This window comes from Lampetra fluviatilis, chromosome 55, assembly GCF_964198595.1.
Source record: "Lampetra fluviatilis chromosome 55, kcLamFluv1.1, whole genome shotgun sequence".
Taxonomy (NCBI): Eukaryota; Metazoa; Chordata; class Hyperoartia; order Petromyzontiformes; family Petromyzontidae; genus Lampetra; species Lampetra fluviatilis.
In genome coordinates, this window is record NC_136329.1 from 7,326,396 (window position 1) to 7,341,449 (window position 15,054).

At 49.8% G+C, this 15,054-nt stretch overlaps 1 protein-coding gene across 1 annotated transcript; it reads right to left on the reverse strand.

Moving 5' to 3' along the window:
• Positions 1-335: 335 nt before the first annotated feature.
• On the reverse strand, positions 336-12,346 carry LOC144949851 (E3 ubiquitin/ISG15 ligase TRIM25-like). Its single transcript, XM_078879821.1, has 7 exons — positions 12,244-12,346; positions 10,075-10,377; positions 8,900-8,995; positions 6,196-6,429; positions 5,203-5,225; positions 4,017-4,549; positions 336-2,163 (listed from the first exon to the last, which is right to left on the reverse strand). Exons 2-7 carry the CDS (start codon positions 10,375-10,377, stop codon positions 1,616-1,618), a joined length of 1,737 nt encoding a protein of 578 aa, XP_078735947.1. The 5' UTR covers positions 12,244-12,346; the 3' UTR covers positions 336-1,615.
• Between the last annotated feature and the right edge of the window lie 2,708 nt (positions 12,347-15,054).

Here is a 15,054-nt window from a genome sequence, read left to right on the forward strand (position 1 = left end):
ACGTGGCGACCATTTGTCGCAATTCTGCCACTCAAAGCGCCACCATCACATGGATAGGGTCCACTCAGGGAGGCGCGAGGATGAACCGGACGGGAGGGGAAGGTCGGCAGCAGCAGCCACGTGGGGTTGAGCCGGTGCAACCAACAATTGCCCAAGCTCTGCGGTCCTCTCTATGTATTAAGGTGTTTGCAGCCAATGAATGATGAGTGTCTTACATGCGGCAGGAAAATCGGAGCAACTGGAGAAAACCAACACATGCGAGGGGAAAACACCAAAGTAACTAAACCAATTCCACATCAAGCTATATATATATATTTTTTATTTTATTTGTGTGCTCATGCTAGGGATGCCACAACATATTTTTTTTATCAGGCTATGACAAGGTTTCATGTTAAATTTCACGATATGATGATGATGAATGCGATATCCGTTTATGACAACACGTCCTTGTGATTGCATTTCCCATTCGTATTGTCTCGTTTTTTGTGGGCGCATGCGTTCACACATTTCAATCACGAATAAAAATTAGCTTAAAAGTTTCAACTGGGGGTTCACTCAACACGACACAACACGCATCACAAACTGGAGCATTCAAACCGACAACAATCACCCGGCCCCCTGTCCTTGCGAACATTCTGCAAACCAAATATCCACAGAGACATCACGCAAAAACTGCAAGGGAGGTGACGCCTCTTCTTGCCGAAGACAACCAACCTACAAACGTCATCAACCAAGATCTCAACAATGTCATGTCGCCTTTGTCTCGAGTCCCGATGCCCCTTCTGGGATCGCACTGCTGCTGTCGCCATCCTAGAACCTCACCCAGTTGTGGAAGAACGCTGCTGTTAGCGAATAGAGTGGAACAAACGCAGGCCTCCAGGACGAACACCTCATCCGAGACCCAAGCATCATCATAACCTCCTGGCTTTGACATTCCCCGTAGACACTGGTGGTGTAACCATCACCCGCATCAACAGGCCGATGCGCGGACATCTCCTTCGTGAATGGAAAATTAAAGACACCAAGCCACAGTAGTACGATTGTGGGCAGGAAACAAAAACTATGGACCGCATAGTACACTAGTGTAGTCTGCGCTCCTTCAACAGAGGTATAGCCAAAGCCCTCTCGTGGCTAGCAGGCCTCGAGAGTGGCATTTTGCTCATGAACGTATTGCCACAGGGAATAGAATAGAACCTTAAGTCAACAGGGAAATTCAACCTCTGTAGGGCCTGCCCCTTCCTCTTTAAGACCTCGGCAACCTTTCCTTTTTAGGCGCTGCCCCCTTTCTCGTTAGGCCACGCCTCTTTCCGTTTAGGCCACGACCCATCCTCCAGACTCGGCGTTGGTTTGGGTGGCGTTGCAGAGCTAGGCTTCGCATGAGTTGACTGCAGTGTATATATTTTTTTTTATATACTTTAGATCGTAAAGAATGTTCTACGTTTATGAACATGAATGTGATTGATGGCGCTTTGATTGGCAGCTTTGCACCAAAAAAGGTCACATTGCCCTCCTTCGCTCGGACTTCCCGCCCACGCACTGAGTGCGTTCTGATCGTCAGCCCAGCGTAACTTGACGAAGAATCCATTTGTGAAATCGACTTGACCGCAGCGGCGCATCAGTCGAGCTTTGCTATCGACAGAGAGTTACCCTTGAACTGTCCGCCCAGCTCGAGCGCGAGCAGGAGAGGCTGCTGGAATTTGTGCTCGAACGAGTGCAGCAGCTCGGCGACGTCGCCGCCAGTGTCGCCGTAAAACGACAGAAGCCCTGCCTCACAGTCCAAGTAGAGGCCGATTCTCTGATGAGTCGTCGCCATCGTCCTCACCGGATTCTCCACGCCCGCGTGTCGCGCCGTCAGGCTGCTCTGCTTATGCAAGCACCAGGACTCGAGGTTCTCCCCCAGCCTATACCCATTAGCGTCGCCTTTCCGCGGGATCGTCCCGTACGCGGCACCCACGCGCCACCACTTGGCTTTGCCCACATCCACCTCCCAGTAATGGCGTCCGGACGAGAAGCCGTCAGAGCCCAGGACCTGCTGATGAGATTCGAACCGGTCCGGCCAGTCGGGCTGCTTCTGGTTTAGATTCATCATCACCGTCCTGCGGTTCTCGGACACCCAAAGCCAGCGGTGAGCCGAGTCCGGGTTCAGACACGGAGAACGGCCATCTAGAACACAACGATACATATGAAACAACTACTAAACTTTTTTCTTTAACCAGGTAAGGCCCCACTGAGCTTTGTAGTTATTTTTTCAGAAGCGACTTTGCCATCACAAATGATAAGCTCAACGAAGCGGTTGATCACGTGAAATTTATAGCGGCCAAATATGCCAAACGCATGTTTTGTAAACGTGGAGGGAAAACCGGAGGACCCGGAGAAAAATCCACGTGAGCAGGGGGAGAGAGAGAACCATCAAACTCCAAATATACAGCAGGCGTCATTGTTGGGATCGAATACACGACCGGCATACTAGGCGAGGTAGTTAACATCTCCTAACCACCGTCCAAAGACAAGTTCTACATATATACACGCATATAGCTATCATTTCAATGCAATCACATTTCGAGCAACTGTACAAAGTCTATGAAGAAATAAACACTATGTTAGGGTAGGAAGAGGTTGGAGCGGGGGAGAGAATTAGAAAAACGTGAAAGAGAGGAAAGACAGAGGACTAATAACAAGATAAACGACAAACTAATTTCTTTAGAACTGCTTCTTGTTGTTTTAAAGTTGTTATCCTTTCCCCGCACGTCCGATGAGCACGGTTTTCTACGTACGGTGCGAAAGAAGTTCAACATACATACGACTATATACTACAGTACACACTACACTATACACTACATACTGCACTACACTATACACTACATACTGCACTACACTATACACTAGACTATACACTACTATATACTACGCTACGATACACGACACCACTATTCTAAATTGAAAACTAATTTCTTTAGAACTGTTCTTTGGTTCTTTCGGTAAAGTCACGTATAAAGATAAAATAATAAATTCAATTCAATACTAGCATACGACGTTTCGATTGCAACACAAGCAATCATCATCAGGTATAAATTAAATAGAATCTTTAGAACTGCTTGTTGTTGTATTTAGTTTGTCCTACCCCCCCCCCCCCGCGCCTCCACTGAGCACGGTTTGCTACGTACGGTGCGAAAGAAGTTCAACAAACATACATAGGTAATAAATCCCGTTCAGACGATGTCTTGACTTCAGTTGTTAATTCGTTTCTCCCGTTCACACACTCGGTTCCCTTGCCTCCCTCTCCGCTCCCTCACGCTGCTGGCTGACAGCGTGAGAGAGACTGCCGCGGCCCTTCACGTAGCTGGAGCAGGACCACGGCACCAGCCACGTGGCTCCGCACACTGACCACGTGCTGTCTTTCTCCACCCCTTATAATCCCTGGCCCACGTGATACCACGCAGTCAATCCTCAGCCACACCCCTGGAACTTTCTTGAAGATACTGTCCAGCTCCAGGGCCACGCCCCTGGCTCGACTACCCATTGGCTGCGGGCTGAGGCCGGCAGAGCCTATCACTATCGCCCAGGTGTAACCTCACATTACACATACAACAATAAGCCTCCGGGAGAGCCAAACGTGGTGGCCGGACAACAGAACACTGAGGAGCCGGAGGAAGGAGAGTGAGGAGTGGGGCAGTGCAGGGAGGGAGTAGGAGGGAGGAGGAAGGGGGGAGGTGGAAGATGATTGGGAGGAGAAGGGAGCATAGAGGGGAGGAGGCAGCAGGGAGGAGAGGGTGGAATGGGGGGTGGGGGAGGGATGAGAGGGAGGGTTGCAGGGAGGAGGGAGAAAAGAAGGAGCAGGAGGGAGGGAGTAGGGAGGGAGGGAGGAGGGAACAGGAAGGAGGAGGAGGGAGGAGGGAGGGGAGAGGAGAGGAAGAAGGGAGGAGAAAAGAGGGAGCAGGAATGAGGGAGGGGGGAGGAGGGAGGGAGGGGGTAGGGAGGGGGGAGGTTCCTCACTCCTGGTGTAACGCACGACTTACATCTCCGTATCAATTCGGCCCTGTTGGGGCGAACCAGCGAGACGTCGCTCCATGCGGAGTGTCCAGGCGCCGCAGTAGTGGGTCGAGGTGGCGCTGGTTCTGGCTCCTGCATTGCCGAGAGCATGGCTGGAGAGGGAGCTGTGGTCGGAGCTGGGGACGAAGATGGGAGTGGAGCTGAGGACGGAGATGGGAGTGGAGCTGAGGACTGAGAAGGGATTGGAGCTGGGAGCGGAGCTGAGGACGGAGATGGGAGTGGAGCTGGGAATGGAGTTGGGAGTGGAGCTGGGGTCAGAGCAGGCGACGGAGCTAGGAGCGTGGCTGGGGATGGAAGGGACACTGCTCCCCCCCCTCCTGGCGTCCCCTCCGCCGCTTCTGCAGCCCGGGGCGTCTCGGGCAGGGAAGGCGCGGCTCGCCTGGAAGCTGTGAAGAGGCTCAGGAGCTCGTCTATCCGCTGCTGCAGTTGGTACGCGGTCGCGAACTCCACCGACACGCTCGGAGGTTGTTCCAGGTGCTCGTTCAGCGAATTCATGAACCTGCGAAGAATAACGACGACGTCGTCGTTACGGTCGCATTGCGCCTCCGTCGCTCCGACTTCCGGCCCGCGCGCTGAGTGCGCTCCGATAGTCAGCGTCGCGTAACGTGACGAAGAATCTATTCGTGACATCATAGAGATTTGGATACGCTTTGGTTCTTTCCCTGAAGTCACTTGTCTATGTTGTATGTCTCTCTCTCTCTGTGTCTGTTGTCTCTCTCTACTTGTGTGTCTGTCTGTGTGTCTCCGTGTCTGTGTTTTGTCTCTCTGAAATGTAGTTCTACCTGATGACGACTGCTTATGTTGCAATCAAAACGTCGTATTCTATTATTGAATATATTTTCTTTTAACGTGACTTTACCGAAAGACCCAAAGAGTAATTCCTGCAGTCACGAAAGCTTCAAATCATGAGATTTGGTTTATTCTCGTTGTTGTTGGGTTAGATCGCGTGACTGCGTGCTAAACCGATCTATCTGTGAACCTCGGGAGAGAGCGATCGCTCCATCTCTTCGTATGTCACACGGGCAGCCTGCGAGATAATCAGAATCGTGAACGTTTATTTAGACCGGAGGAGGAATCTGATGTCCAGTCGGGGCACCAGGAGTCAGAACGTATATAAAAGTACTGTATTGTATTTAACACGTTCAAACTCACCTCTGCCAATTGTCGTTGAGGCCCTGATACACACAGATGCACAAATGCACGCACAAAGATACAAAGTCAGATTCAGTTCATGGACAAGTTGTAGTGTTAATATTTTTTCCCCCGTTATACAGGGTGACCCAAAAGTCAGCACACAGGTTTATTGTATAACACGTAGGCTTTTGCGACCAATATCATCCATAATACAGGTTTTTTTGAGAAACTACACATTTACATACTTACGTGATTTAACCCCCCAAAAAAACCTGTATTATGGAGGTTTATTGTATTTATTTTAACAAATCACACGTGTGGCAAAGGAGATCTCATAATGTAAATGCTTACCCCGAGCTCTCAATACTCTGATGGTGCATTGTCTTTGAGTTGTGCGCCTTTTGGCGTCATCTGGTCCAACACCATGTGAGACTAGGCTCTAAGAAAAGCTGTCTCGGGTGTGGACCAATCAATTTCAAGGACAGTGCATACATGATCAGAGTTGTCTTTTTGTTTGCATTTTGACCGCAAGTGTTGTGGTTAATGCAAACATGATCCCTTGTATAAAGGTGTCAGTTTTGTTGCCAGGTAAAAGGGTAAAAACCTATCACTAAATCACATGTGGTTATGTAATTTATTTCAACAATGTTCAAACTAATTCATGCAAAGAATAATTAATGCATCCCGCCCGTGCTGTGCTAAAAACTGTCAACACAGTCGGACTCTCGATTATCTGTGCTAACGACGGGGAGGACGGCCGCAGATAATTAAAAATCGCAGATAATCCAAAAGTATCCACTGACCGCGGATCTCTACGTTAAGGAGCGCGTGTAGAGACACACTTGGCACTTTGCGGAACTCGTGGTCACTTTTACGGCTCTCGGCCTGTGACGGGTCGGCCGCCCCCGATTTGTGCCAAGCCCCTTCGCGCGCACGTGCCTAGCGAGCGCGACCCCCCCCCCCCACGACGCATCCCTGCGCGGAGTCGCTCCGTGCCGCCGCCAATCGCACCTGGAGGAACTCCGCGTCGTCCCGGGTCGCCTCCAGCTCGCCGATCCTGCTCAGCGTCTCCCGGAGGCCGCCCAGCACCTCGGTGCACCTCCCGAGCTTGTGCCGGATCGCCGAAAGTTTGGCGTCGCGCTCTGCGTCCACGGCCCTCAGCGCCAACTCGTGGTCCTCGGCGACGAGGCGCAGGAGGTCGTCGTAGCTGGCGCTCAACCTCCGCTTGAAGCACTCCGCCGCTTCCTATGGGATGGCAACAGGTAACGGGGCTCCGTCAGTCTAGTACAAGACCCCAAGTTGCAACCCATCTCCCAGGTGCCTCCATCGCAATCCCTCCCCTGCGGGCTCCCGATTCAATGTCTGGACAAATGTCAATATTGTGCTCAAAGTCTTCACGATCCTCGATGGACTAGTTCCTGCGTACCTCTCATCTCACTCTATTCCCCTCCAAGCACTCTCCTACATCTCTCCCCTCTCATCTCACTCTACTCACCTCCACGCACTCTCCTACCTCTCATATCACTCCACTCCACGCACTCTCCTACCTCTCCCCCTCTCATCTCACTCTACTCCCCTCCACGCAACTCTCCTGCCTCTCCCCCTCTCATCTCACTGCCCTCCACGCACTCTCCTACTTCTCATCTCACTCCACACCCATCCACACACTCTTCTACCTCTCATCTCACTCTACTCCACGCACTCTCCACAACTGAATTAGCCTGGCACAGGTTTCCCTACCGCTCTGTGCGGGTTGGGTTTGTGCGATTTTGCGCTGTGCATGCGGCTCAACCGACTTCTACCAAACATTCACTCGACATGCGGCTATGCGGCCGGACATGGGACAACAACAGTGTATTGTACTGTGTGCACGACACACAGATGTGTACTGTGGTGCACTAGTTGGTTGGCACCTGTCTCACCCGTCACCTACTGGACATCTGTGAAGAAATGCTTATTAGCTCATCGGATCCCTCCCGGACAAATACAGATTCCGATTCCGATGCAGCGAAACAACAACAGCCGCCATTCGCCAATAAGTGGCGGTGACGTCACCACGGCGCCTGTGCCAGGCTAGGTGCACTTCGAGGCCACGTGAAGTGTCGAAGGCTCGCCGCTGACAGGAGGTCACGGGACAGACCCGGCAGGTGCCACTTACTGAGATGACTGGCAGATGCACCAGCTGTACCCCCTATTGGGCCAGCAGAGACACTTACACAGAGATACATACACATAGGGATAGGCACACAGAAATACACGCAGAGAAATACAATATTGCGTGTGTACTGTATGCACTACTCGTAGCCAACCATGCTAATCGGAGGTGCAGGGGAACGGACAACAAACTAAATACAAAAAGCAGTTCTCAAGGAATGAGTTTTCAATCTAGATGATTTAAACGTGCATAGCTCCAGTCGCTTCCTAACATCGGAAGGAAGAGCGTTCCAGACGCCCAAAGAAACAGAATCTGAAAGCTTGCGATGCGGCGATCGTCTTTGTTCGATCGTTAGCCTAAAGCCGCTGCTGCGAGGGTGACCAGAGTCCAGGTGATGACGGTTTATGCTCCTTGACAAGATCGGCAACAAGGTATCGCGGTTCATTTGTGGCAAGTACTTTGCGTGCAATGAGCGTGACCTCATTATGCATTCGTTCGGCAACCGGAAGCTAATGCAGCTTGGCGAGCACCGGACGGACACGGTCGGACCTTGCAGTACCCGTCACGACACATGTCGGCGCATTTTGTACACACTGCAGCTTGCTAATGTTTTTGCCAGAAGCCCCGTAGATTTAGCGATTTGCAATAAATCGAGCCTTCTCGATGCTCTGCTACATTGCCACCTTGTTGGCTATAATGCTGCGAGGATGACCGGCGTTCACGTGACGGTCTAAGCTCCTCGATGAGGACATCGGCAAGGCATCGTGGTTCATTTGCGGCAAGCACTTTGCGTGTGTAGTGAGCGCGACCTCGTAATGCTGAATTCGTTCGGCAAACCGGAACAACAACAACGACAACCCGACCACTGAAAAAACAAGAATCGGTTTGACTCTTTCTGGCAATAAAACAAGTGTTAAGATGTTCAAACACCAAATTCTACTCTTGTTTTTAAATCCTTTATATTAAGTTCGTTTGCTTGCTTGCGTAGGACCGTGCAAATCTTTCGGTCGTTTTTTAACCCACTTCCCGTGATCCAATCGAGCTGACATTTTCCACACAGACTCGTTGTGCGTGACAATTAATGTTCGTGAAATTTTTTTTCCAAAATTTTACACTTATTAGGACAAAAATATTATATTTAATTACCAATTGCTTAATGGTGCAATGCAATCATCTGACCCATAGGTGGCAGCCATCTCAAGCCAGAGGACGAGAGGACTCTAGCCGCCACGCATATAAAGGATTTAGAGTGAAAAACTTTGTTTTTACGGGTTATACTTATTTCACACTTTGATATTGGCAAAAATGTCCCATTTCGTAACCCCACCACTCTTTGCCGTGCCAACCACGATCACCTCATCTACAAGAAGAGCAGGGTGTACGGGGGGAGGGGAGGGGGGATTGGGGGGGGGGCGTTAAGATGTTCAAACACTCAACTGGATACACACACACACACACCTATGATTGCGGGGGTGGGGGGGAGATCGTCGACCCTGCTGTGAAGGTGGACGAGCAATGTGGCTTGAGGCCCACGGCGGCGTGTAGCCAAGCCCCCCTCACCTCTGCGGCGCCCAACTTGTCCAGGAGGCTGCTACTGAGGGCGGTGGTCACCCGCTCCCTGTCCGTCAGCGTTTGCTTGAACGCGCTCAGCAGCTCCTGAAAAATGGTACGAAACACACGCCCCCACGTTTTAGCACGGCACGGCGGTGGCTAAGGAGATGTTATCGCCCCCCTCGACTGGTGTGTACAAGGAGGTCATGGTTTTCGAGCGATGGGCCGTGTAGAGTTTGGACCGATGACCGCATTGACTCGCTGACTTCTTGTGGTCCGCTGCCGGATGGCTGAATTATCGCACGACAGTACAGATCCGCCGACTCCCGAGTCCGGTGCGAAGGCGGTCGCGACGAGGATATCGTGGTGGAGCGCATCATCGACAGCAGTGGACGTGTTGAGTAGGGGCGCCACAGTGGCTGGGAGATGTTAACTACCTCGCCTGGCATACAGGAAGTTGTGGGTTTGATCCCGACCATGATGCCTACTGTATGTTTGGAGTTTGCATCTATCGTTCTCTCTCCACGTGGTCGAGTGGATTTTCCTCCAGGTCCCCCGTTTTTCCCTCCACATTTAGAATCAACGTCATGCGTTTAGAATATTTGACTGCTCTTATTAATTTACACACGATGATGACGATGAGCCACTTCGTCGAGCTATCATTTGGAACAGCCAGGTCGCTTCTGAATAAGAGCTGCATAGCTCAGTGGGCCTTTAGCTGGTAAAATAAAAAAATAGTTAGTAGTTGGTGAGCTGGTGATGATGATGCTGCTGCTGCGTTGGCAGTGGTGCACAAGCACAGTCAACGATAACAACACCCCGTGTGTGCATGCGTGTGTGTGTATCTGTGTGGGGAACGAGAGTGTAGCGATTAACGCACTGCGCTACGAACCCGGCAGAGGCCAGGGTTCCATTCCCGCTCACGGCCACCACCAGTGACAGCAATTATCTGAACTGGTCCTGGGCGTCCCTTAGGTCGACTCAGCCTCAAATGAGTGCCCGGTGCAGCGTGTAGTAAACATCACCACTGGGGATACAAATGCGGCCAGGCGTGGTGCTGGCCACCCACACCCCACTTTCATAGGTGCTGCTACTCGCTACGAACAACACTTGCCCCCAAAAGCTTGTTAGCGGCCAAGCACGGGGGCAGGGTTGAGGGACCTTCGTCATTGTCCTGAACTCACCACACTCCATCTGCGATCGCCACTCTGCCGCCTCTCCCGCCTCTCCCGCCTCTCCCTCCTGTCCCTGACGACGTCATCGATCACCACGTTCTTGTGGAGCGGCGGCACCACGGTGTAGGCTTTTCGACACTGCGGGCACATGAAGGGGGGGGCGGCCTTCCCCTGCAGGGCTTTGGACCAGTGATTCTCGATGCACTCCTTGCAGAACGTGTGGCCGCAGGGCAGAGACACGGGCACCTTGAATTCATCCAGGCAGATTGAGCAGTTCAGAAGATTGTCTGTGTTGGGCGCCGACACGGCCATCTGTGTGCCCAGGGCGGTAACAAAAAAAAAACGAAAAGCCGCAGCAGCGTGGTTGGTACAGCAGGGGCAGGCGCAGGCAGGCACGGATGATGCAACGGGTCAGTCATCTCAATCAGTAAACCCCATGGCACCAGCTGGGTCTTGTCCCGTGACCTCCTGCACCTAGACTGGCACAGTAGGGGGGTGGGCACAGGTGGTGCATCGGCAAGTCGCATATCTCAGTCAGTCAACCTATGGAACTATCTGGGTCTGTCTTGTGACCTCCTCCTGCACCTAGCCTGGCACAGCAGTCAACCCATGGCACCAGCTGGGTCTGTCCCATGACCTCCTCCTGCACCTAGTTTTGCGCAGCAGACAACCCATAGCACCTGCAGGGTCTGTCTTGTGACCTCCTCCTGCACCTAGCCTGGCACAGCAGTCAACCCATGGCACCAGCTGGGTCTGTCCCGTGACTACCTGCCAGCGGACGTTCGACACTTAACGTGGCCTTAAAGTGCACATAGCCTGGCACAGGCGCCGTGGTGACGTCACCGCCACTTAGTGGCGAATGGCGGTTGTTGTTATTGGGGAGCGGTGGCGCAGCGGTTAGCGCGCGGCACTGCGAACCCCGGAGAACAGAGGTCGATTCCTGCTCACCGGTTTAACCGTTTCACGGGGCCTCCCCTAGGTCGACTCAGCCTCAAATGAGTGCCGTGTTAAAAAAAAAACATCGACACTTAGGGAAGACAAAGGCGAACCGGGTGTGCCGTGGTGCTGGTGCTCGCTACTAACAACAATTGCCCCAAGCAGGCTATACGGGGTGGCGGGGGGGTGATCTTTGACGTCGCTACCATGCTGGAGAGGGGAAGAGACACGGGCGCGACTGATTACCACACACCCAAACAACGACAATGAACCTCAAACAGTCGCTTGATTTTTTGTCGCTAGTCTGTTTAACGCGACCAATATCATCCATAATAGAAGTTTTTCTTTTTCACTTCGACTATTTTTCCCCGAGTAGTAATGGTATCGTTGCTTACACGTAGTTAGCTGATGCAGCGTCCTCAATACATAATGCATTCCAAGCGGTAGCATTACTAAGGCAATTGTTTCTAGATTTGAAGCTTTCGTGACTGCAAGGATTCATATTCTTAGATTTTTTTTCGGTAAAGTCACGTAGGTAAAAAAATTAAAATTAATAAAAGTAAAATAAAAATAAAATAAAAATCACGACGTTTCGGATGATGATACAGCTGTATGATGATACAGCTGTATGATACAGCTGTATCATGATACAGCTATCGTGCTGTGACGGTTCCACCTGAAGACGGAAGCTTGTGTTGCCTCCGAAACGTCGTGATTTTTATTTTATTTTTTATTCTACTTTTATAAAATGTTTAACCTACGTGACTTTACCGAAAAAACCTAAGATTAAGGCAATTGTTGGTGTATCAGTGGAAAAACTGTATTAATAATGATCTTTTATTACTTAATAATGTCATTATAATCATATAATTATGATTAAACTGATGACACCAACCTGAATACATTGCTCCGACAACAACATATGCACAATCGTTGCAGAAATTCTCGAGATGAGTGTACTATCACTTGCACAGTTTAAACATGTATTCATATACGGTACACATATTTGATACATTCATCTGTACTCTTTGGTTCTTTCGGTAAGGTCACGTAGGTATAAAATAAAATATATTAAATATATACCTACGTGACTTTACCGAAAGAACTAAAGAGTATGGATTCTAGCAGTCACGAAACACTTGAAATGAAGATATTAATCTGTACACAGTAGTGAACGCATAGTATGCATAAAACAAAAACAGAATAAAGCTTACAACGCAAAATCGCGACGGGATTACTCACTGCACACCAAACAGGGACGTTTGGCAGGCCGCACTTCGACTTTTTGGAGACCCCCGTGAGCGATTTTCGACGCTTCCCAATCAAAGCGAAAGCGCCGCTGTCACTTCCCCATTGTGATGCTGTGACGCGCGACGCCACGTGACCATGGCACGTGGCCGCGCCACGTGACCCTCGCATTGCGGTGGGCGTAGTTAACGACGTTCGTTGTGCAGGTTCAATCTGACTTATTTCTATTATTTGTATAAATAATTTTATTATTTATTTATTTTCCCCTACGTGATATAACCGAAAAAACCTAAGAGTATGAATCCTTGCAGTCAAATCTAGAATGTAAAAAAGAGCTTTTCGGTTCATCGGATTTTCTCCGGCATTAATAAATGTTCTGTTTCTGAATGGGGTCAGGTGGGGGTCAAAACCAAGACTGTGACTTGTCTCTTTGCACCGTCACGCACCTCGGCTGCTATACAGGAGTGCTTCAAATAAATGTTAACACTTACATGGGACTATCGTTTTTCATGCAAAAAGAACGGATAAGGGGCCGTCCATAAATGACGTCACGCGATTTTGGACGATGTTTGACCTCCCCTCCCCTGTCGTCACACGGCGCAGACCCCCCCTCATATATGACATCACAAAGCTCTGCCCCGCCCCCCCCCCCAAAAAAAATGCTTCAAATCGCTTTAAACTATTGTCATTGTAGTGCGTATTTAATGTGGCGCTGCACTCTGATGTTGTAGGAGAAAACATTTATTAAAAAGTCTATTTAATTAAGTAGAACGTGTTGTCTAGATATATTTAAAGTTGCGCATTTTGATGTGACGTCACATTTATCAACCCCCCCCCCCCCTCGTTACACATCGTCACAAATGTCTAACCCCCCCCCCCCCCCCCAGGTGCGTGACGTAATTTATGAACGGCCCCTAATAACACTGAAACATGATAACAAATGTAATGTTAATAGATTCAAAAAGTCAAAGAGTCTCCACTTGTTTACATTATGAGACCTCCTTTTCCAGTAGCAAGATATAGTAATAGGGTTTAACCTTTTTATCTGGCACCAAAACTGACACCTTTATACAAGGGATCGTGTTTGCAATAACCACAACACAAGCAGTCAGAATGCAAACAAAAAGAGACAACTTTGATAATGTAAATGGCTTACCCCGAGCTCTCAATACTCTGATAGTGCGCTGTTTTTGAGTTGTACGCCTTTTGGCGTCATCTGGTCCAACACCAGTGGAGACTAGGCTCTAAGAAAAGCTGTCTCGGGTGTGGACCAATCAATTTCAAGGACAGTGCATATCATTATCAGAGTTGTCTCTTTTTGTTTGCATTTTGACTGCTTGTGTTGTGGTTATTGCAAACATGATCCCTTGTATAAAGGTGTCAGTTTTGGTGCCAGATAAAAGGGTTAAACCCAATTACTATAGTCTACACTTGTTCGCCGTCGTCAACGCATTGCTTGGAATCTTCGCCAGGTGTTCTCCAGAGCCCAGAGGCAGCAGATTTCTTGTGGTATTGTTGCCAATTCTCAGAAGTGTTGAAAATCAAAATTTGGAGCACCCTGCATATACCGCGGCCTCCTCTTGCCTCGTCCCATCATTTATTATTTTACACCAGCGGTTCTCAACCGGGGGGTGGTACGCGGAACCCCTGGGGGGTACGTGGCAATGTCCCAGGGGAGGTAACGTGATGTGATTTCTAAACGTGTGAACATTATATCATTGGGGAATAATCACGTCGCGTGAATCTGCCATCAACCAAAAGCCTTTCCACAGTCTTTTTTGGTTTTGCAGCAGCTTCGAGATGAGGATTGCTTGTGTTGCAATCGAAACGTCGTGATTTTTATTTTATTTTATATTAATTTTGATGTTTTACCTACGTGACTTTACCGAAAAAACCTAAGAATACGAAACGTCGTGATTTATTTCATTTTATACCTACGTGACTTTACCGAAAAAAACAAAGAGTATGGATTCCTGCAGTCACGAAAGCTTCAAATCTCGACAATGCATGTTATCAGAGTATGTTTGCATTTTCACCACAAGTATTGTGGTTAATGCAGACATGATTCCTTGTAAAAGGTTTCAGTTTGGTGTTTTAACAACTTAACACACCTGTTTTGTTGCCAGATAAAAGGGGAAAAACCTATTTTCATATTTTGGTACTGGCAAAGGAGGTCCCATGATGTAGATCCCTTATACTGGTAGGAACCTCCTGGTTACACCAGCCCACAGAGGATTATTGTGTCCGTCCGTCCGTCGTGCAGGGAGGGCTGGGTGGGGAGGGTGGTGCTGGGTGGGGGGGTGTTAGGGGTGGGGCTGGGTGGGGAGGGGCTGGTCACCCCGTGGTGTCCTTATAAAACTCAACGTTTAACCTACTCACGCCGGCTTGTGCCCGCCCTCCCAGTCGGCCATATTTGCGGAATACACCACGCCGCCATTGACCCTGGCCATTGACCGAGCAACCCAACGTTCCTACCAGCTCCCTCCGCAGGAATGTGTTTCTCTTCAATCCTCTTGACCAGAGTCCGCTACAGCAGCCGCTTTCTCTCCACTGCTTGCGGCTTTGGCTCTGACATTTCTTCGCCACGATGGGACCCACACACAGTAATGATACCGGCAGTCTTGGGGGGTGTCTTTTAAGGAGTTTTTTTTGTTGTAGCGCAAGTTTTTGGCCACAGGGAACACGCTCAGTCCTCTTTGAGTTCACCGTGGACAAGGATTTTAGGAAGGCGATGTTCTGGCAATTCGAGCTACGTTGCCCGGACCCATCTCAACTGAGAGCTAACGAATGCCTCTCCACTGGGAA

Bases quoted from the DNA above. Each gene is read 5' to 3' on its own strand.
- LOC144949851 (XM_078879821.1), bottom strand. From the start codon at position 10,377: ATGGCCGTGTCGGCGCCCAACACAGACAATCTTCTGAACTGCTCAATC. The intron at 8,996-10,074 runs GTGAGTTCAGGA...ACCATTTTTCAG, and splicing joins GCGATCGCAGATGGAGTGTG to GAGCTGCTGAGCGCGTTCAA. The intron at 4,550-5,202 runs GTGAGTTTGAAC...TATTCTTCGCAG, and splicing joins CTCAACGACAATTGGCAGAG to GTTCATGAATTCGCTGAACG.